Source organism: Camponotus floridanus, unplaced genomic scaffold, assembly GCF_003227725.1.
Source record: "Camponotus floridanus strain SB8 unplaced genomic scaffold, Cflo_v7.5 scaffold2, whole genome shotgun sequence".
Classification (NCBI taxonomy): Eukaryota; Metazoa; Arthropoda; class Insecta; order Hymenoptera; family Formicidae; genus Camponotus; species Camponotus floridanus.
The window spans coordinates 5,536,674-5,559,762 of NW_020229325.1; the positions used below are offsets into that span (position 1 = coordinate 5,536,674).

Below are 23,089 nucleotides of genomic sequence, written 5' to 3' on the forward strand. Positions count from 1 at the left end.
CACGATGGCTTTTACATCATACGTCTTTATCATTCTCCTTCCGAATTTTCGATTTATATGATCGTTCGAAAAGATATTTGAATTTGAAAAATCCCGTGGAAAAAATACTTTTTTCTATTTACGCCAAGAGCGTAATAAAGCGTGACATACCTTTTAAGTCTGTAATAAAATTAGAGTCTATTGCACAAGCTCAATGCTATTCGTAAAATTCAAATATCTAAATAAAACTGTAGATTCCACAAATTTGATATCCAAATTCGAGGCATTATTTTTATAAAAAAATTTTGAAATGTGAGGAAGGAGTTTGTTTCTTTAGTTTTCGTGCTATTTCAATACGTCTTTTAATATCTGCGATGAAACATCGATATCCAAGTTTCCTTTTCAGGTGTATCTAAAAATTTGTGGCTTTTATTGCAAATATAGAAATTCGCGACTTCGAGGATTCATGGGATCACAAATCCTTCTGCAAATGATATATACGAATGTTGTAATCTTTCTTCTTGCGTGCCTGAAGAGCAGGATAAATTTATCCATGTACGAGAGGACTCTCCAGAGCGACATCCCGAAAACCGACGAGGATTCCTCATGACGGAACTGCGAATACCGTAGCAGCTCCACGTGGAGTACCGTGAAACCGGAGAGAGCCTCGAAAACCGAGCGTGCTGTCCATCCTTCAAGAATACGGGCGACGTCCTCTATTCTTCTGGAGGATACTGAATAATGGAGGAGCGAACGAGGAGAGAAAACGCCGGGAACGAAGAGGAGGGGGGGGGGGGACGACATCTCACGAGTTCTCTTCTCGAGGGTCCGACGGCGGGGCCCGAAAACGCCGGCCCCGGAGAACGTTAGTAGATGCTAATGCGGCCCTAAGCAAACGGGGATTTCTTTTCTCTACCTGAAGTCGCGCGCTCATTGCAGGTGGATGGAACCTCACGTGTGTGTACGAGCGACGATCGTTTCAACTGCCCTCCCCTTCCTCCCTCGTTCGTGAAGCCTACCGCATGTCTGTGTGCGTGTGTACGTGGTGTATGCGTGTGTGTGTGTGTGTGTGTGCACACGACGTGTGTTTATTCGGTGCCCGTCCGGCCACCCGCTCACCGTCAACAACGAACGCGGCACGTACGGTCGTTGTGTCGGCGCGACGGCGATTATACAGGGTGTCTCGAACCCGCGAACTCGAGACTTCCCCGAATCGAAGCGGCTTAATGTTCGCTCGGAAAGAGCCAAGTAAAAGGGCGAAGTGGAAGACGAGAGAGGAACGACGGCGCGACGATGAAGAAGGATGGTTGGTTACCCTCGTCTCGGAGCGGTTGAAGGATGACTCCGGTGAAGTCGGACTTTGGCAAACACGCGTCGCCCGAGGCGCGTTTAATTCGATTTCGAGTGGACGTTCGGAAATTCGGAAGATTCCGATTTAATGGAATGTTAACGCGAGACTTCGTCTCGATTCGCAATGAAATTAAATACCAGCGAGAGAAAAATAGCATTCGAGGATAATTTTTTAAAGACGAAATCTAGTCATGATTGATCGATAGAGGAGGATCGCTTATAATATATTTTGGTTTTTAACGCTTTTATAATATATTTGGTTTTTTCTAATTAAATTAATTCCTACATCATTTAACGCTAATTGCAATTAGTCAGCTGTTTCTTCTTTTGAAAGCATCGTAAACTAACATCGTGCAAGTAAGAGCCTTACAAAGCCGACAAGATCTCACACCGTACTTTTAAAACACCTGTCACTGCAAAAAACATTACAAAATTACATAATAGAAATGTATAACATTTCCATTAATTTATCATGCGCTTATTGTTGGCGTAATTTTACGTGTGTGTACGCGTTTTTTTTACATTAAAATTAATTCTTCCCGTAAATACGAATCGTAATAAATCAAGAGGAGGTATCACCGATTTATTACGGCTGTCTCTCGCTGCTCTTTCGGGACACCCCATACATGCGCACAGGGGGAGACAGATGTACCCTATGCCGACTATGCGCGCTATAGACCCACCCGCATGCACTTTTAACGATCGAGATGATAAGTCGCACGGAACAGAGCGTACGAGAGAGAGATAAATGGAGGAGAAAGAGAGAGAGAGAGGGAGAGAGAGGGAGGAAGGAGGAAGAGAGAGAGAGAGAGAGAACGGGCGCGGGTTTTCTCTGCGGATTAAAGTGGCTCCACATCGAGAAGGCGAACAGAACCCGGATACCCCGGGTCATAATCCGATATAACCGCCCTCGTCACGACGAAGGAGACCGAGTCCACCATTTAGATCGTCGTCGAGAATACTCGTCTGCAAATTCTCGCTCGCGCCGAGGAAGAGCAAGCGGCTGTGGGAACCGTAGCACATACTACGCATCTGTCCATGTATATAAAACTGTCCGAACTGTGTCGTTCGAGGCGTAGTGTCTTCAGCAGGCGGATGTGTCGAAAAAAGGGACCGCTTGTAAAAACGACTCTGTTAAACGACGTATATCGCGGTCGACGACGTTTGGCTACCTACCATCGTAGCCCGGGTTAGATTCGGGAAAGGGGGCGAGGGGGAGGAAATTATTCGAGATTATCGAGTATGCGCGAAGAACTTCCGAATTTAGCACTCGAGAGATTCCCATACAGCACGGACCATTGTTGTTACATTGCAGCAATATTTCGATGTTCCTGCAATATTGCTGCAGTGTAACAACAATAGCAAGATTGCTGCAATATTCTGTGTTTGCTGGGTAGTCTGTTGTTTTTTTTTTCTTTATAGCATGCTTTTTATCGAAATCTATTATTTGTTTCGCCATCCTGTTAGACTATTCGCGTAAAGTCACTCTCGTACTTTAATTATGTATATAAAACCGTCGACAAACACGAAACGAAACTGCAACAGTAACGATAATCGCTTTGTTTCCGATATTGATCGAGGTTCCTCGGGTATATCCGGGAAAACAATATCATATAGGACAACTATAAATTATCGGTTATTAAACGATCGGTTTTCTTAAATGCAGTTTGAGAGAAAGAGAGGCGGGGGAAGAGAAGAAGGGCAGAGGACAACGCGGCATAGGCATCATTATAAGCGTCGCCTACATCGATTATCTGTCGTCTACGTGAATTACGCGTAAAGTGATAGTTCATGCACAATCTACACATGAAAAATATAAATATCGGGCATGTATTCGGTACAGACAACCCGCGTAACTTTGCATCCGATGTCAAGTGACTTGACAGTCATCCCCTCCGCGATACTATGAGCCGCGGAAACGCGTCTATTGAGTAAAATCGTCTAAAAAATTGCCACCTTGTTGATCTGTAGCGAGAGAGTCTCGGAGACTGCCCGTCCCGATCTTGCCCTCGCCCTCATCGTCGAATTTGATCAACTTTCATCGAGCACCTGATGACAAAAGATAAGAGAGAAAGGGGAGACGCGAGGAGCAGTTCCGAGACGGCTTGCGAGAATCTATCGCGTTCGCCTCGACTCATAATAGCACAACCATGATTACTCTTGATACTGTTGCAGGTTGTTTACGCGTAGAGACCCAACACACCGTGTAATCGCACTTGACCATCGTCTAACTTTGGGGCAGGAGAGCGTGGTAGCTCGGCGTCTCGTAGAAGCCGGCGGCGGTTTGAAGGGCGTGCAAGGAGGTCGCGTGATGCCTGTGTATCGTGCTGGCGTAAACGCTAGATACGCCGGCCGCGGCGGAGACGCCGTTGGAAGCACCGAATATGGAGGAGGAGGAGGAGATGGAGGAGGATGACGAGGAGGAGGAGGCCTGCTGACCGATATGCGAAGCCGCCCGCGACAGCAACGTCGCCGACGGTCGCCTGTAAGGATGATGGACGACCGCCGATGTGCCGACGCGATGGTGGCTCGAGCTCGAGCTCGCAGCCGCGATATTACTGTACGCCTGCTGATAAGACTGTCGTAGGATACCCGAGATCGACGCGGACGTCGGGGACGTGACCGACGATGAAGAGGAGGAACTTCGGTCGCTTTGGTGAGGTTGATGATGGAGCTGATGAGTCGCGCTGGTGCAATGTTGCTGCTGCTGCTGCTGTTGCTGTTGCTGGCGGTGTTGAAGATTGTGGGCGCGCATGGCGCGGAAGTAATGCTGATAAATACCTGATATGACTGCCTTCTCATCGGCGGAGATGAGGTCGGCCGTCCCGGAAGCCGTTGGGGTCACGGACCGTTGTTGCGGCTGCTGCTGATTGTGATGCTGCTGCTGATGATGATGAGCGTGCGTGTGGTTCCGATGATGATGATGGTGATGATGGTGACTCGGTTGTTGCTGCTGCTGCTGTTGCTGGGGATGATGCCGCCGTTGAGACTGCTGTTGCTGCTGCTGAGACAACGTGGCCGCGACGTTGAGCGCCGCGCGATACGAGGCCGCCATGGTGACGGCGGACATCTGACCGTGGGTCGTGGGTATCAGACCGGTGCCAGAGTCCGCGGCGGCTACCACCGCCGCGGCGACCGAGGACGACGCGATGGACGTCGACGGCGACACGACCGAGGTAGACACGACGTTGGTGGAAGCGACATTGTTGTTGGACGGCGGTACGACCGTCGTAGTCGTCGAGGAAGAGGCAGCGGCGATCGCGATCGCCGCGGTCGCGACCGTGACGGCGGCGACGCCGCCGGAAGCGGCGGTCGCGGATGCCGTCGCGGCTCCGCTCCTACGACCGTTTCTGCGGGAGGCGGACATGGGCGCCGTCGTCGGTGCCGCCGGCGGCGGCAGATTATTGACAAAGGGGCTCCTCCTCTCGCGCTCGGCGCGTCGATAGTAGCACGGATGGATCATTAGGAGGGGTTCGCCGCCACCGGGCGGCGGTTTCGCCTGACTCGGCAGCTCGTACTCGACGCTGCAGTCCACGTGGAGCGGCTGCATGTACTCCTGCACCTTGTAGTTGTTGATCGCCACGGCGGCGGTCGCGGCCGCCGTAGCCGCGGCGCTCGTCGTCGTCGGGTTGACGGCGTTCACCGTGGTCGACGATGAGTTGCCGGAGGAGGCAGCGGCAGCCGCGGCGGCGACGACGGTGGCGTCGTCGAGACCGGTAGACGTCGCCGGCAGCACTGTCTGTCCGGCCACCCCGCCGACGGACGACGCGACGGCGCTGCTGCCGTGATGATGGTGATGATGATGATGGTGATGATGATGATGATGGTGGTGACCGTGTCCGTGGTGTACGGCGGCACCTACCACCACTTCCTTCTCGTAGCAGGCGGCGGCCATGTTGTCGGGTGCCTCCTCCTCCTCCTACTATCCGGGCTTCCGCCGGTGCGCCGCCGTCCCTTCTTGCACGCCCGACGCTGACGACCCACGATGACCCACGGTGTCGGACGCTAGGCCTTCATGACGCGGATCTCTCGCGATGATTTTCGCCAACGATGGGGTTCGCTGTTGCCCGTCGTCTCGGCCAACGTTTCGATGTCGCTCCGTCGTCGAGGCTCGTCGGTTAAAGTTGGCGCACGCGACTATCTCGTTGCGCTCGAGAAATTTCTTCTTGCCGATGAGAACGTGAGGCTTGCTGTCAATGATGATGACGGGAACAAGCTTGTCGGTGCGGTCAATGACGACCACCAAGATACTCCCCGACTAAATTCATGCATTCACGAACGAGCCGGAGAATGAGATTACAGCTCATCGCCTCGCGGTAGCCTTAGCCAAGGGTTGGACCAAGAGGATATATCCAACACCGAGGGAAAGCTTCCGAGACAAGTCCAGCGCGTAATAAGCAAAGAGATTCTATCGCATGTGTTCTCTCTCCCTCGTTTCAAACGAGAAGCTCGTTTTAGCGTGCCAATTACATACGGGGTCCCGATTAATCCCCGGCGTTTAACGCTCGCTTTATCCAGAACGGTCGGTCCTCTTTCTTGTCACCGCTCGCTGTCAGGACCACCCGTCGCGTCCTGCAGCCCTCTTCCTCGCTCCCCTACCCTTTTCCTCTCTCGCTCTTTCTCCCTTTCCTTCCGTCTTCCTCTTTCTCTCTTCGTCCCTCCTTCGTATATGCCCTTCACGCGTGCTTCACTTCACTGTCACGAGCTGCTCGAGGACCCGGATCGCGGCAACCCGGTCGCCGTTGACGCCCGTCTCTTTCTCCCCGCTCGCGAAATCAGTCCCACCGCGTGTCACCTTCTCGGGGACCTCCGTGAAGCCGCGTGGCGTAACCGTGGGAAACGTCAGTGCGTAAGAGCGATAGCGTATCGTCGGGGTGTATCGTCGGGCCCGAGCCGACGTCCGACTGACTGGGCGTAGTAGCGTGCGGTTTGCTCGCGTATGTCCGTGGGTACGCCTGTGTGTTTTGCGCGTGTGTGAGTATGCGCCGTCGTATAGACGCGGCGCGGCGTCTACGTCGCGCGACGCATGGGTCCCCGGTCTCGTTTCCCTTCGTTCCTCGAGAGAATCGTCTCTCCGCCCTTCGCCCCTTTTCCCCCCCTCGTCCTTTTCTTCTCGCGACGTTCGTAGCACGAAAACTCTCCAGGGTGCCACCCCCGCGCGGGTGCGATTCGTCTCGCTCGTACGGACGTGCGGGCACGTCCCACCGCGACGCACGTATGTATGTGTACGCGTCTGCACGCGCGCGCGCGCGCGACAATGTGACGTGCGCCTGTGCTTGGGTGCGGAGGCAGGTAAACGCGCGGCTCGATCGTCGCGCACAGACAGCCGAGCTGCGACTGAGAGCCGAGCTCCTGGGGGACCCTCGACGGGCTTCCCCACCCGATGGGCGAATTGCATTCGCCGACAGTTTGCGCGTGGTCGATCGTCGGCCGGATAATGCCGGGTTTACACGCTCCGGAAATGACGAGAGTCCAATTTCTTCTTTCACCACTCGAGTGATTCTCTCCGTATTCGTAAGTATATCTGTTTGTTTATTCACACATGTGCTGTTTGATATTAATTCATTTTCTTTTTCGCTTCATTCAGAATGTATCTATATACCATGTGTACTATGTGTATTTTGACAGGAAATAGAAATGTCAAATTTGCGAGTGAAACATTTAGATTCTTTTCTCGGATTATAATATTTGTTTAAATTTGTTTTTTGTATTATTTACCAGATAAAACATATCGGAGTAATCATGTAATCGCCTTCGCAAACAAATCCATAAAATTAAATTTGAAATTCCTTTACCTTGCATTTGAAATGAAATAGATGTATACTCTTGGACAAAATTAACGCATAATTTTTTTTTACTTTTTCTTTAAAAGCTGATATTTAAATTTTAAAAAAGAAGAGAAAAGAAATTATGCGTTAATTTTGTCCAGGAGTATAGTATATCGCAAAAGAAGAGGAAATTTTCTAAAAATAGCTAAAAGGAAGACGGAAAACTCCTCTTTATGCATAAATTTCGCGGAGAAAATTTTTCAAGTTCGATTTTTGATTTTTCGTATATTTGTGTGGCAGCACTGCGGCCTGAATTGGCGCTACTATCACGTAAAGGCACGTGAAGGCGAGTGAATCAGACGCCGCCGTGTAAGTGCACCGTGCGTAAGTACCGCGTACCTTTTGCGATATCTGTTGTTCGATGCAGGGTCGCGATATGAGTGACGAGACCACACTTCCGTGTAAGATGCGTTACTTAGATATTTCTATGTTAGTACATTCATTATATCACATGGACGCGACTTTGGTTAGTCCGTGAAACATAACCTACACGCACGCTTCTCGAATTGTACTTTATCTTCGTACATGTATGAATACTATGATGATTATCAGTTCCGTGAATGATGCAACTCTACGTTATGGGAAGGATTTCTCTTTGCACGTTACTTTTTAAAAAATGTAGCTTATTGTTGATTTCTGATAATCTTTTTTTATCAACTTAATCGCCTGCAAATTGACCGAATTTGCAATTTTTCGATTCAGTGTCAAAAATGTTTAGTACTTTTTTCATTTAAATTATATATCTTTTCTTGTTTGCATGGCTCTATTAATTTTGAAAAGAAAAATTGTAACATTATTAAAATTAATCTTAAAGTCATTAAATCTCTATCAAAAATATCTTGCGAAAAATTAAATTAACTTTGAGAAGAACTAAATAAATATTTCTTTCTTATTGACAATAATAAAAACATTCAAATATTTTGTAAGTTTATTATAAAAAGAACTGATAATCAAGAAATTGCACTTTTATTTGTTTATTATAACAAAATGCAATAAACCGTAATTATATCTGTTTTTTATTTTTAGAGAACATCCACTCTGTCCTGATCTGGAGATAACTCTAGTATACTTGAAGAAAAACATTCTTGAAGCCGTTCGGCAGCTTTGCGGTGAAGAGGGAGCCAAGAATCCAATAGATATTTTAAAGTATACCCCTGCAAAGCGCAGATTTATCGTGCGCTGTCCATCTAACTTTTATACGCAGCTACGAACCTCCTTGACTTTAGCCACCAAATACGAGAACGAGACGTGCGTGTATACAGTGCACCGAGCATCACGGAATTTATTGTCTTTCACTGCTGATAGTAGGACCTATAATCACGGAGAAGTAGTTTCTTCTGGACATTAATCATGCCGTTAATTCGCAAGGAGGGCAAGGACACCATTATTTTCGCCTCTAAAGAGGATCACGCGGTACCTAGCAAAATCAATTTACCGGATCCGGAACCTGCTCCTGGCCTGCTGCTACCTAACGGTGAGATCAACTGGAATTGCCCGTGTCTAGGTGGTATGGCGACTGGGCCGTGTGGATTAGAGTTTCGCGAGGCTTTCTCCTGTTTCCATTATTCGACTGCGGATCCCAAGGGCTCTGAATGTCGTAAAGTATTCGAAACAATGCAGGACTGCATGTTGCAGTATCCGGCATTGTATGAAAGTAAAGGTGCGCCGACTGACGATCTAGACGATGAAACGGAGGAGGTTGAAGAAACAGACAAGAAGTCATCGGGTTCCAGCGAGGAAAAGAAGAAGGTCATTGTTGCTAGTCAGGACGAAATATTGGAAATGACAACTGAGAAGAGAGTGAACACTTCGAGTACAAAGCAAGAAGTAGAGCGAGCTAAGACTAATTGAATATGTTACGTATGCTTTATATACTTTGCTTTGTTTCAAGGTGATGTTATGATGTCCTTTTCTCTTCTTTTAATGAATATCTATTTCATTGAGAAGACACAATATCACCTTGTAATATTGTGGTGTAGGTAGTATTTGCAAAATGCGTTTTTACAACGCATAGATAATGAGACTTAAAACGTGAAAGATCTCTCTAACCTGAACAAAAGTGATGTATGAAATGAATAGCTTAAAAAAGACATGAAATGCACAGTTATTTCTGATATTTCATAAAATTATCAGATTAAGAGAGATTTAAATGTAAAAGCGTATTTGTGTAGAGTGATTAGTGGATTTATGGTAAGTTTGGATACAACTGTGCAGTCAAGTTGTTTATAGATTTCATGTTTGCCTGTTATTAAAAAGATCTTATAAATTCTGTCAGTTGTTTTTTTCCTTGCAACTCTTTAAGGCCCAAAGTACTTGTTTACACTTGGTTACACATTATTCATTTATTACTTTGTTTTATAATATACAACAATGAATGATCAATCTTCGATAAGTTTAATATTTTTGAAAAATACGAATTGACAGAAATAAATAAAAAATGAAAAATCATAAAATATACATATATTTCTGAACATTACACATTTGCATGAATGATAATAAGAATTGCGATACTATTAATTAAAAATAAATATAAATAAGGAAATTATATTCAGTGTAGTAAAAAATACAATACAATCCAAATAATTGATAAAGAATATTTCATATTATTGCAAAGTTATTAATACTGAGTCGAAACAAATTATTTTGATTATAAGTCACTTATAATTCCATAATTTTTTAAAAACAATTTATCTTAAAATAATCTTAATTATAAAATTTATCTTGTATATGCTATCTTGTGTAATCTATCTTGTATAATGTATATTGTATATCTATCTTGTATAATGCTGTAAAAATGCAGCTTGAAAATCTGCATTCCTCGTAAAAAACTTGATCTTTTAATTAATAATTTCAGTAATTTTACAGTCTTCTATATCCGTAAACTGATATAAAGTAAGTTAAAATAGATCAAATATTTATTAATCTTGTCTCTCAAGAGGGCATTTTATCTATTAATGTCAGAAGATTAATTTCTACTTTATTTCATTTTCTGTTCTTTGAAACTCGTTTACTTCGATTTAAATGTAAATATATATATATATATTTATATTTATAGAGAGAGAGATTAGTGCTTCTTCATTCGAGCTTGCCGCGCTGCGATCTGTCGATAGCTTCCACGCTGCGCCGCCAGATGGCGAAGCTTTATTCGGACGCCGCGTGACGTCAAATTGCGCTCCTCTCCCACCCCTTGATTCTCCATTCCATTCGCGCGACCGTACGTAGTACTCTATCTCAATCTAGCGTCGCGGAGCTCATTAGTGTATCGCATAATAATAGTTCCACCACGTTTGTCAGTAGCTATACGTTTCAGCATCAACGCTACGCCATACGTCATTTGTTATCACGACGACACCCGCACACGCGTTATGTGCATATCGGTACCTGTGCGTTCCCCGGATCAGGACGTTGCTCGTTCTTCGGTGCAACGCGTTGAACAGTGAGTGATACCCGCGCATCGATCCCGATACCGACGTCGAGATAGACAAACAGACGGTGAAGGAGCGAGAGAGAAGGCGCGACCCGCGGCGGACAGAGTGCAGTGAGAAGAAACGAGGTTTACGTCGATCGATAAAATAAAAAAAGAAGCCGAAGCTCTCTTCTTTCGCGAGGAACGCGCGCGCCGGATACGTTCCTTGGCAGTGACCGAGAGTGTCCCGGTTTTGTGCGCTGGTGTAACGTCCCTTCGTCGTGGCTCATCATGGACACCTACAGGAAGGAGAAGAAGCACAAGGAAAAGAGGAGGTGAGTATTTTCGGAGCGTTCTCGCGCGAATCCTCGCTCGCGACGGTGTTGCCCGAGTATTTTACGATTGTCGACACAATAGTGTCGTTTAAAATTGACGAGGCTCGGGAGAAAGAGAGACAGCGAGGAAGAAAACGACGGGCGTTTGACGTAATTGCTCCGCTTCTTTGAAGTCGGGACCCAGTCGTGCTGTCTCGTTGTCTTTCTCCGTCTATTTGTCTTGATTCGACGCTCTGTCTCGCTCGCGTTCACCCGCGACTATTACTCGCCGTCTCTCTTGACGCCACGTGATCCTCGTGATATGTCCTCGTCACTCTCGCGAATACTTTAATCAGACCTCCCACTTTCTCGTCTTTTTTTCTCTTTCGATCCTCTCTTTTTCCTTCGTTTTTAAACGAATCAAGGAAAAAATGAATTCTAAGCAAGTGTCACCCCATTTTTCTACCGTTTAATTTTCAATTGCTTTTTCACACTTTTGTCTGCGCTTGAATTACGATAGAGTCGCTACAGTTCGTTTATAGTTCGTGAAATTATTACGGTTTGCGAATAACTTTTTGGCTAAAATTGATTTGGCTTCTTTATTTTTACATCTGTTCATTTAAAATATAATTTGTTTACATTTTTATAATTAATTTTTTACTATGTTCTCTTTGTTTCTCTTTCTTTGTTTCAAATTTGAGAGAGAGAGATGGAGAGAATAAAATTTGTATAGTTTATTTCTTTATAAATATAAATTAATTAACTATTAATAATTATAAATTAATTAACTATTAATTATTATGAATCAATTAAATATATTATCAACTATTTAATTAATTACAACAAAAAATATACCCATATGTATACATATTTAAAGCCATCAAGAGAAATTTCTCTCTCTTTCTCTCTCTCTTTCTTTCTATCTTTTATCTTCCTTTTTCCTCCTTTACATAACTTTCTATTATGCGAACGTTTTTTTATGTCATTTAATGAGTTCAACGTAGGTCAATGTTTCTCAAATGCTTACACATATTATCGACAAAATTATTGTCAATCTTTTATATATAACCTAGTTTTTATCTCTTTTTTTTTCTTGTCCGCATGTGCTTAAATCAAATATCTATGCGATTGCGTCACGTTCATTATACTATTGCCTACGGGGAATTCTAGCAATTAATATTGCAATATTTTATTATTCGCTATTTTATCACGTATGTAGAAGCACGTTAATTTTCCCGAAATATATTTCACTGTTCTAAATTTATTTGCTAAATGCAGAAACATTATCTTTTTCGTTAATAATCGAATCTCCGTTAGAGTACTCAATTTTTATCAAAGAATAAATAGTGGAATAACAAGCTACTATTACGCGATTTCGATCAAATAAAATCAAAAATTTTTCAAATAAAAAGATAAAAGACTTTATGTTGTCGTTTCCTGAGTCAGAAATAATTTGCCGATTTCATTAACCTGTTTAATGTATTATGAAATAAGAATACAGACATGTTACTTTATTTTAAGAAAAAAATACTTGGATAAATATTTGGATAACATTTTTTCCGATTGTGCCATCGAAAATTGCAGCATCGAAAAATATCTTTCCGTTATTTATATTTTCAATTTTTTATGATCTATATCCATTACTTTTTTTTCAGCGGAAGGAAAAGAATATATCTGGCAATATTCCTTGTAGAATTTTATAAACAGTTAAATAAAGTCAGCCGTGACATTATTATCATTATTACTATAAAAAATTCTGACAACTCGATGAAATCGCTCGTAAACGTTCTCGAGGAGGAGTTAACTTTTTTATCGCGTGGATAGCTGCGTCCATGACTGCGCTAATTTTCGTATAATTAAGCCTAGAACGACATAACACTCACTCATAACTCGTATCATACATTGATCTATTTCGTATGGACGTAGAATGGAAAAATTCTACAATTATATCAACAGTTTAAAGTCTAAATTCTATTTATATCTTTTAAATATGTATTAAAATATCATAAAGCGATCGTTGTAGATACATGCCATGCATTCTTTTATGTATTATTCGATAAACTTCAAAAATAAAACGAAATGTTTTTGCAAACCCAATGGAAATCTAATTATATATTGATACACGGCATATTACATTTAATCTACATAGTTCATCTATAAATTAATATTCGTAAAATAAAAAAAATGTTATCTTTCTTAAGGTTATCTCCGCAGTTATATTTTTTAAGAGTAAAATTGTACATTTACATTTTATTATTGTATCAGTAATAATCAATTCAATAATCACGAATTAATCGTTCAAATTATATTATTAAATTTCTTAAAGTCAGAGTAAATTCACCGAGAATAATTTAGGCCATTATTTTATCGCGGTTTTGTGATTACATTATCAAATAAAAAACGACTTAAAAAAAATTTGTTTTACAAGATATCGGATGATTTAGGAACGTTTGTAGAAAAACACAGTCCGTCCAGAAAGCTTTTATCATGCAAAGAGCCCTCGCGAGACACAAGCGTTTCTCGCGTTCGTGCGCAAAAATAGACGTTCTGCTCGGAAATTATGAGGAAATCACGAGAGGGGTCATATGATAACCATTAGCGAAGTGTAACGGTCGTGGCAAGATCAGTGAAAATCGTCACGTTCGCATGCATCGATGGCACGTTTTTAAGCGGTAGAAAATATCTCGTCATTTTCGTATAAACTTATCTTTGTTAGTCGAGTTCCCGAAATAATAATAATAATAACGACGCCGAATGATCATCGTTTGACTCGGACTTTCCGTCACGTAGCCCATAAATTAGGCAAGAAATAGATCTTTTCATATTGTATCATTACTTTTTCATATACATATAATCACAAAAAAAGCGAGAGAAAGCTTCTCTCTGCATAACTAGCTTACGAAATCTTTGGTTCACCTTTTTGGACTTTCCCTCGCAAGGTGCGCGTATATATCTCGTGTTCATCGCGGATAGAATATATTTATATTCTTACAGTGTAAATTGAGACAGTAAAAATATCATTTTTCGTAAAACTTGAATTTTATTTTTTTAAATCGACGTTTATTTAAGTTATCTGATATTGGAGGATAAAAAACTCTATTACTTAAATCTCAGTAAATACTCTTTTTTTTGTAATTAATTTTTCAATTTGTCGAGTTTACTTTGAATTTATGAAATAATAACAATTATACATTATTAAATTCAATCATATTGCTAAAAAAATTTTATTTATTTTTCAATCAATGGAAGATTTCTCCTTGTTGATTTTAATCGAAATTCACATATCATAGCGAAATAAATTTGCTTAAAAAATTAATCGCGAGTAAAATTAATACTAAAATTGTAATTCATATGTTTTTCATTAGTCCAACACAATATAACGTATCTATGTCAACAAAAAAACTGTAATGCATCTTTTTACATGCTCGATATTGATGATGAAAAAAGGAGGAAAGATATAAGACGAAAAGATTATTATGTCGATTAAAGCGTCTGCTGTGACAATTATTTCTTTGATAGCAAGGGGAGCGAACTCTCTCCGCTCCGGGCTAGATATTTCGCTAACATGTGTGTGTGCGTCTACAGGGCGTTCTACTTTTATCAGCATTATTTGTCAGAGGCAGATTCTTTCGAAAGGTTGACCTTTCCTTCAGACGGGGAGATAGTTGTGGGTTTCGGATAATTAGTGAGAAAAAGCAAAGGAAGATTTTTTAATCTTGATGGTCATTGCAATTAATTTCTTTAAGTCAAATTTATATGTACTCCTGGAAAATTAACGCATAATTTTTTTCACTTTAAAATTTTTCGTTAAAATTTAAATATCAGCTTTTAAAGAAAAAGTGAAAAAAAATATATGCGTTAATTTTGTTCAGGAGTATATTTTAGCAGGATTTCATTTTTCGTCTCTGTATTCTTGTTTTTGTTCTGTATTCTTAGAGATAGAACCAATTTTTTATTATTATGGGAAGGAAGTGGCATATGATAATTTCATACACACACTTCACACTTTCACTAATGAAAAAACGATCTCTCAAATTGGTCAAGGATTTTATCGTCCAAATATGATGTGTTAAAAGTGGGACACTCTATATACACTACGATGATTATACAGCGTGTATTCATGACAGACAGTGGCCTTCTGGAAAATTTTCTTCCCAGATTAATCATATATACATACTTATAAACAACTTACAAAACTTGTTAGATTCAATCTATATAGTGAATATCTCAAAGTAAATATATCTTGATAAAAACAGTAAGAATTAATAAATCTCTGTATTAAGTTTACTTTGTCTATAACAATAACGATATAAAAAATTTAAAATTTAATTTAATAGATGTTTCGTGATTTTCATAAGTTTTACAAAATAAAAAATAAAATATTACAGTAAGAAAGAATATTTATATAGATTAAAAAATTTATAGATAGACAATTTATATAGGTTATATAGATTTTTTGCTACTTACACATATTTATGCTGGAAATTTTTTATTTATTCGTCATTTCAACTATAAACATTTTATTGGTGCATGTTAATCATTACGAGTGAGTCCTGAAAACAAAAATGCATAAATGAATAATATAAACATATATTATAGTCTGTCAATTATCTTATCAGTTTGTTTCTATAAATAGAGTTTCTATAGAGTTCATTATTTTTTAAAATAATTTATTATATACAATGTTAATAGATAGTATTTTTTGTAGAAAAAAAAACTAAAAAATGTCGGATAAAATAAAAACATAATAAACATGATAAAGTTTTAGTATAATAATATAAGAGCAGAAGAAAAGTATTTGAGCTTAAAAAGCCATTAATAAAAATACGCGATGAATGTTGTTGAAAAAATGTTCCTTTTAATCTTGCCGTGGATGTTTCGGTTAATATTTTTACCTTCTTCTTAGGATGTATTAAAATAGAGAAGATTGTGTGATAAAATTCAGAATATTCTCAATATTTTTCTGTTTTCACATACATTATACTTAAAAATGATCTATGTGAAAATTTCTCCAACATTGATTGCGCTTTTAATATTCCTGGCTCTTATTAGTCTAGTTCTCCCTTTTCTTTTGTTAAAATAAAAAATTTGTACTATGCCATCAAATTCGAATGGAAGATAATCGCGGTTTGAAAAAATCGTTACGCGTTGTTCTATAAAAACTCACAATGAGAATAACTGCATCGCTTCCTGTCCAAACGAGTTTCATATTTTCTTAAATGTTCCGGTTTTCTCTTTTCAAATTGCAAAGTATTGTATGCATATCGATGTCACATTCGGAAATACTAGTTATTTTATCTACGAAAGTGTCATTAAATAAATTAAAATATTTATAAAAACCCATGTAAAGATGGTATGAAACATTTATTACAAGCAATTAAAATATACAGAGCAATTAAAACAAGTTATCTGAATAATTTGTAAATTACATGTTTTATGAAAAATTCTTACATATAAAAATTGTATAATTTCAAAGGGATCAATTTAAAATATTTCAAGACGATGTGAATTATAAAAATATCTATTAAACAATTATAAAAATATCTATTAAACAATTTAATTTTTGGTCATCCTATCCTTATAACTTTTTACGCCAAAATTTGCGAGGAATCGAATTATGATAATTTCATTTGAAAAAATTACATTGATCTTCAATCTCTGAAAAATACCTCTATTTATAAAAAACCTAATGATCCTCTTAAAATTTATGTAATAATTTTTCATAAAATATATAATTTACAAATTATTTAGACAGCCTGTTTTAATTGCCTCACCCTATATAATTCAATCAATCATGATGATTATTCATGATATAATTTTCATCTCGGTAGCACTTTCAGTAGTTGCATTATATAAAGATTATGTGAGCAATTAAAAGATATGCATTACTCATAATTGCCATAATGATAGATCATGCAAATAATTTTATTATGGCGAAGAAAAGATTTTTAAATGATCGCGCGATCTGTTATATCGCACAATGGCTTCTTTTGTTCTTGTACCCGCAATACTTGCTGGGGATCGCGTTATCTTCTATGATAGGAACGCTCGTAATTACGATTGATCATCGGGCATTCAAATTACCGGAAAGTCATTAGACACGCGATCATGTAGAATGGACTATATATTTTATTTACATTTATAAAAGATACAATGAAATAAACAAACTATCTTAGCATTCTAATTTATTTATTTATTACTTTCAAATATTATTTTTAATTTATGGAATTTTTTCCATTAATATTTTCTGTTAGTATATATCACATTAGAGAATATATAGAATAATCAAAATATAAAAAAAAGAATCCTAATTGCAGGTTTTCGATTTTTGCTATTTTTTTGATTATTTACGAAAATAGTGGCAGTCGGATAAATTATTTATTCCTGGTTATTTATTCACGCGGTTTTTAATCGCAAAAATAAGAAACTGCGTGCCACATAATGCAAATGTATGTTAATTGCATTGTTTTGTTTCGTTCTTTTTTTTCTGCATCTTTCAATGTGGATAATTTATCATTATCGTACTCTATACATTCATTTATTTTTATATTATTTCTATAGTTGTTTTTTCAAGATTTTTTTTTACGGATTAATTTTTCCTCTGAAAATATGCACAAATAACAATCGTTGATATATGCGTGAGCAATAATAATTATTATTACTTATATTAATATTACTACTTATATATCATATTATTATTATTATTATCTCAGATATGAAAGTTTGTAATCTTAATTTCGAAAACAAATTTTATCTATTTGTGTATACATATAATACATCATTATTTTAATAATGTTATCCCAATAAAAGACTTATTTTTTTCTGAATATATTATTATTAAAATAATAATTATATATACTTGTGTATTTTCTGAAGATATCCGTATATTTCCTGAGAATTATTAAAATAATTATATCATATTTGTATCAATATTTTAAGTAAATTAGAGAGTTGGATGTAGATAAGATAATCAGATTAAAGAGAAAAAATACATATACAACTTATTTTTCATTATATATCAACTTGTAATGAATTAACGTTTGATTTTATTATAAAAAAAAATTATAAGAATCTCCGAATCTGCAATATCAGAAATCGATATGCTCAAATAAAAAAAATTGATATATTCAAAATCTCGAAAGCGCTCGTACCCGGCATTTTTATTGTACCGCGCACATCGATGATATCTTTATCGACGTGCTAGATAACGATCAAACTGAACGTCCAAGAGGAGCATCGCATTACTACCGATCTTTAGTATCACGCGAACCGTGCAGGTGGATTAAAAGTTAAATCGAAGAAGGCATCCGAAAAAGTGGGGGGGAATGACGATCATACCCTGATTTGAACTGTTCACGAATCTGTAAACCAAATCAATGACATGCGATTGACCTCAGTTGAATGAATTTAATTTCGGACTTTGTTAAGATAAAAAAGAAAAGGAGGCCGATCGAGAGATTATAATAAAAGAATAAAATAAAGCGAGAAAGATAATAAAACGATAAGAGATAAAATATAAAAAAATTGTTGTGATTTGTTTCGGGAAAATTGCAAGCAGTTTGAAAAAATTGAAGAAAGAACAGGACAAATGAAGAAAAGTGAAGAAAGTAGGTGATAAATTTCTATTATCAAATCGAAAGAATCAAGTAAGAAGAAGATAGATTTTGATTGTCACAATAAAGAAAAGGGAGAAGGAGAAAACAGGTATAAATAAATAGAATCGAAGGGGTGAGTTTTGTTTTTCTATCAAATTAATGCAAAATTAATGATTAATATAAAATATATGAGTTTAAATAAAGGCGAGTCTTTATGAAAAATAAGAAATATAAAGTAAATAAATAAAAAAGGAAGAATACAGGCAGACATAGAAAGAGGAGAGTGACAGTTAGATATTTTATATTTCTTTTCCCCCCACTCTTGTCATTGTGAAATTCCAACATCGATCACGTGGACCATACATGATCAAGATAAGCTCTTAATGGCAAAAAATAAAGAAGAATCTGAAGTGAGAAAGAGAGAAGAAAAGGGTAAGATTTCTAAATAGGTAAGCATTAGTTAATAATAGAGCGATATCAGAATAATGGAAATTCATATGAACTAATTGCACATTAATTAGTCAATGCTAAAGATAATCTTTTAGCGACCAAAAAATTTTTTTATCGGAAAAGCAAAGCATACAAGTTAAGAAAAAAATAAGAAGAATAACTGAAAAAAAAATTAGAAGAGTGATTAAACAAGAAAATGTAAACTCGAATGTATTTTAGTCAAAAAAAAAGCAGCAAATACGGATTGAATACAATTACGAAATTAGCGTAATCAAATCGTATAAATAGCGTATAAATCTTGATGATTGTATCATAGATTATATCATAGAAAGATGATTGTATCATAGATGATTGTATCATAGAAATTAATCACGATTGAGATAGGTTCTCAACAAAGAAAAGACACCAAGAAAAAAAGCAGGACGAAATTTAACTGGTGAAGATAAATTAAATCAATTCTAAGACAGCAAAGAAGTAAAAAAGAGAATATTTTAAGAATGAAAAATAGCCACGGTTAAGATTTACATAATTATGAGAAGATCCTGAATCAAGAATGAAGAGAGGCAGTTCAAGAATAATAAAGGAAAAACTGAAGAAAAGAGAAGCAAAGGAAGTTACAAGCTAGATTTTAATAATTAGAAGTGCTACTTAAAATCAAACAGGAGCAATGAACGCACGTTTGTATTGCTTAGGAGCAGAAGAAGGTGGCGGAGAAGAAACGGGACAGATCGGTAACGATTCGGGCAATCATGTCTGGATCGATAAGATGGGTTACGATACTAATTTCGACCAGCGTAACGTGAGAAGACGAGATGAAATCAATTTCCCATCCCACGGATCGTCGCCGTCTTGCGGTCCAGCGGTCATGTTCGGCAATATGGACACCTTGCGTAACAATATTTGCACCGCACCCTCCTCCAACGTGACGTCAGGTACCGATAGATCACGAGCTTACGATATCGGGACGACATCTTGCATGACGACGAGATGCGCTACGTATGCGCAGGATGCTAATCGCACCGTGGCATGCAATGCTGTGCCGGCGACAATATGTAATACTGCGTCAACGACACGCAATGTCGCAAGCGGCGATCTGATGGGGACGTTGCCCGGCAACAATAATGGTCACTTGGTTGGCCCTCGACAATCGGAGAACACGACCGTCCCGAGGAGCTGCCAATCGGGACCGATCGACGTCGAGGATCTCGCAAAGTACTTCGACCAGATGCAAAACTCGTGCAAACCGTCCTCGATGCCGATTAATCGCGCGATTTACTCGAAGAGGCCGAAACAGGGGCAGACCGCGCGGATAGATCAGCCTCGACAGGAGGACGATTGTCGCTTTCTAGATTTCTGCAATCTACGCTCTTGCCCAGCTCTAGGACCCAGCGATCCACGACCGTGCGATCTAAGATCCGTTGATCCACATGATCTAACCGCTGCTAATGATCTAAACAATACCGGAGATCTGACATATCGCGACTTGGGATTCGTCGAACCGCGATCTTGCTATCTGGGATTTAAATTCGACAATCCACGATTCCAGGACTCGGGATACGCCAATCTGTCGCGGTTTTGCGATACACCGTTCGTGTACGATGCGAAACTGGAACGAAGCGATCTAGAACGCAGCGATAATCCAAAGTGGTCCAACGATTGGCTCTGCAACGATTGTCCGGAATTGTTTAATTTCTGCAGCGAGGAACGATGGTTGCGATGTCCGGCGAGCGATCGCTGCCCCCTTTACGACACCTCGTATGCTCACGGTGCCCCCGTCCTACCACCGTGCTTGTACGAGAATCTGCATACTTACAACGATATACATTATGATTACGCGGATGACGAACAGCTTGTAGAGGATTATTTGTAAGTCGGCGATCATTATAATGCCTGTCATTTTTATCGTTTTGTTATTTCGCGAGATTAAATGCCACGATCGGCGAATATGTCACAAGGAATGAATGATGATTTTTTGGAATTTAATCCTTCTGTATTAATCATTCTTTAATTAATTTCTCTTGAGATGCTCTTCCGGGACTAATTTTTTTATAAATATCTTTTTAATCGAAAGAAGAAAATAAATATTAATTTTAATATAATTCTACCTAAAATTTTAATGATTTATGTAAAACGATTAGATATTAATCTTGTTAAATTTACAATCAATTTTTTTCTTGAATTTTTTTTAAATCACTTTCTTCATCATTTAATAATAATAATAATAATGTAATAATAATATATAATATGGAATAATATATATATATATATATATATATATATAATATTAATAATAATAATAATAATAATATATAAATATATATAAATATATAAATATATAATAATAATAATATATCATAATAATAATATGTAACATAATAATATTAATATATAACATTAATTTTACATTAAAAATTAAAATAGAAAAAGGAGTCAAAATTCAGAGTCAAAAAGGAATTAAAAAAGAAAATGAAAGTTGAGCGTATTATTTTTCTCTAAGTATTTCCCGCATTGTTTAATCATGCTAGACGTTTCGTGAGATCAGTTTGGCTTCGATTAACAGATCGCTAACGGCGGGAGGGAGGCGAAGGGGAAGAAACGTGACAAGATCGATTTCGAAAGACGTGTATCGTTCGAAGGTCGATTCACCGCGCGCGATGATAACACCTCGCTTCGCGATAACGCTGACATTTTCCGTTTCGACCGGGAATTGGAAAGGATGCACCGATTCGAGTTGCCAGGTGGACAGGTGCAGTGACGACAACAATAGCAATCAAATGCTAACATTAATTGATCAAACATTTTTCTCGACGAGCGCAATCTCTTCCTCGACTTTCTCCTTGACTTTTTTTATATCTGAAACGTTATCTGTTTCAGATACTCGTATTTTTGTTTCATAGAAACTGTCTCTCTATTGTTATGAAGGGGAAAAATAGGAAAGAGGAAAAGTCTGTGATTTGATTTATCAAGATTTATTATTTACTTGAAAATTATCTATTAATCAGTTTCTTTTTCTTATTAAAAGTAAGATTACTAAAAAAAATTTCAATAGGCTAGGCATAACTCGAGTTTGATTGATATCGAATTAAAAACGTTATCTCTGTTAAATGTATCTGATTATATACACACGCCCATTCGCGCTTAATAATTGCACTTTGTATTCGCGAATCGAACGGTGTCCGAAACCTTTTATGATAGACGATTAACGTTCTCGTGTAACCGACGTAGAACGTATAGCGTATAATATTGTGCCAAGTAAGCAATGATGACCTTCTAGAAAAACGAGAATTCCGGAAAACGAGAGCGTTTATCGTGCGTGATAATGTACGCTCGACGTGACACTTTGCACTCGCTCACGAGGCACTTCAGGATGTCTATTTGCAAAAAGAAATCTAATAGAAGATAGTTAACAGAAGGGGTCTCCGTTCACTCGTGATTCATATTTTACATTAAATAAAAATTAAACACAAATAAACTTTGCAAAAGAAGTGTACACATACTCTATAAATATGTGTATATAAATTTTTATGTATATATGTATTTTTTAATCATTTCTCTTAGTATTTTACATGCAATTTATGGATATATATTTGTTTATCTTTTTAAATTATAAAAATTCCTTTTTTTTTTAATTTTCCAGAAAAAAAATTTTTTAATTTTAAAATTCTTTTTTATTTTAAACTAGCGAGAAATTAATAAAAATAATTCTCTTAAATACTTTCTCTCAATAATTTACGATTTGTTTTCCAAGACTTATGTTTGATATCCATCAGTATTTATAAACTATATTTAAAAATTTCCGATTGTGCATCCGTGAAAGTGATATCGGATAATTTATTTCGTAGATAATAAACACTTGATATGAAGAAAACTTTCCTTTCCTGTTGTAGGAGTAACGAGAAAAGGAAGGAAAGATCCCGCGATGCAGCGCGCCACAGACGTAGCAAGGAAACCAACATCTTTACCGAACTCGCGGCCGCGCTTCCGGTCGCGCCGGAACAGGCAGCGCACTTAGATAAGGCCAGCGTAATGAGGCTAGCGATTGCTTACCTCAAAGTCCGGTCCGTTGTGGATTCCAGTGAGTATAAAGATCAGAATAACGTTGGAAAGCGACATAAAAAATAACATTATAAAAATATTTGTTGCAAAAGAATTTTTAGATATCTATAA

The 23,089-nt window shown here is 38.4% G+C and overlaps 3 protein-coding genes across 6 annotated transcripts in view; 2 read left to right on the plus strand and 1 right to left on the minus strand.

Annotated features, from left to right (window-relative positions):
* Window positions 1-195: 195 nt before the first annotated feature.
* Window positions 196-6,678, minus strand: LOC105254582 (centrosomal and chromosomal factor). The gene has a single exon (XM_025408112.1). It carries the CDS (start codon window positions 5,222-5,224, stop codon window positions 3,557-3,559), a length of 1,668 nt encoding a protein of 555 aa, XP_025263897.1. The 5' UTR covers window positions 5,225-6,678; the 3' UTR covers window positions 196-3,556.
* A 726-nt stretch (window positions 6,679-7,404) lies between these two features.
* Window positions 7,405-9,426, plus strand: LOC105254567 (mitochondrial intermembrane space import and assembly protein 40). 3 transcript variants are annotated; one of them, XR_003122698.1, is made up of 2 exons: window positions 7,405-7,481; window positions 8,184-8,370. XR_003122698.1 is itself a non-coding variant. In XM_025408113.1 (2 exons), the coding sequence occupies exon 2, from the start codon at window positions 8,508-8,510 to the stop codon at window positions 9,006-9,008; it is 501 nt and encodes a 166-aa protein (XP_025263898.1). In that variant the 5' UTR covers window positions 7,432-7,558; window positions 8,184-8,507; the 3' UTR covers window positions 9,009-9,426. The 3 variants fall into 3 exon arrangements, 2 of the variants coding, with proteins under 2 accessions (XP_025263898.1, XP_025263899.1); XM_025408113.1 differs by having other exon boundaries at window positions 7,432-7,558; window positions 8,184-9,426; XM_025408114.1 differs by having other exon boundaries at window positions 7,448-7,466; window positions 8,184-9,426.
* A 931-nt stretch (window positions 9,427-10,357) lies between these two features.
* The window catches only part of LOC105254580 (hypoxia-inducible factor 1-alpha), a 43,136-nt gene continuing 30,404 nt past the window's right edge, over window positions 10,358-23,089 (plus strand). Inside the window, exons 1-2 of one of the 2 annotated variants that reach the window (XM_025408152.1) lie at window positions 10,358-10,898; window positions 22,810-22,997. In XM_025408152.1, the coding sequence (XP_025263937.1) occupies window positions 10,855-10,898; window positions 22,810-22,997 (232 nt within the window). In that variant the 5' untranslated portion in view covers window positions 10,358-10,854. Of the gene's footprint in view, window positions 10,899-19,410; window positions 20,789-22,809; window positions 22,998-23,089 lie in introns of those variants that run through there. The other variant, XM_025408151.1, reaches the window with a different exon arrangement.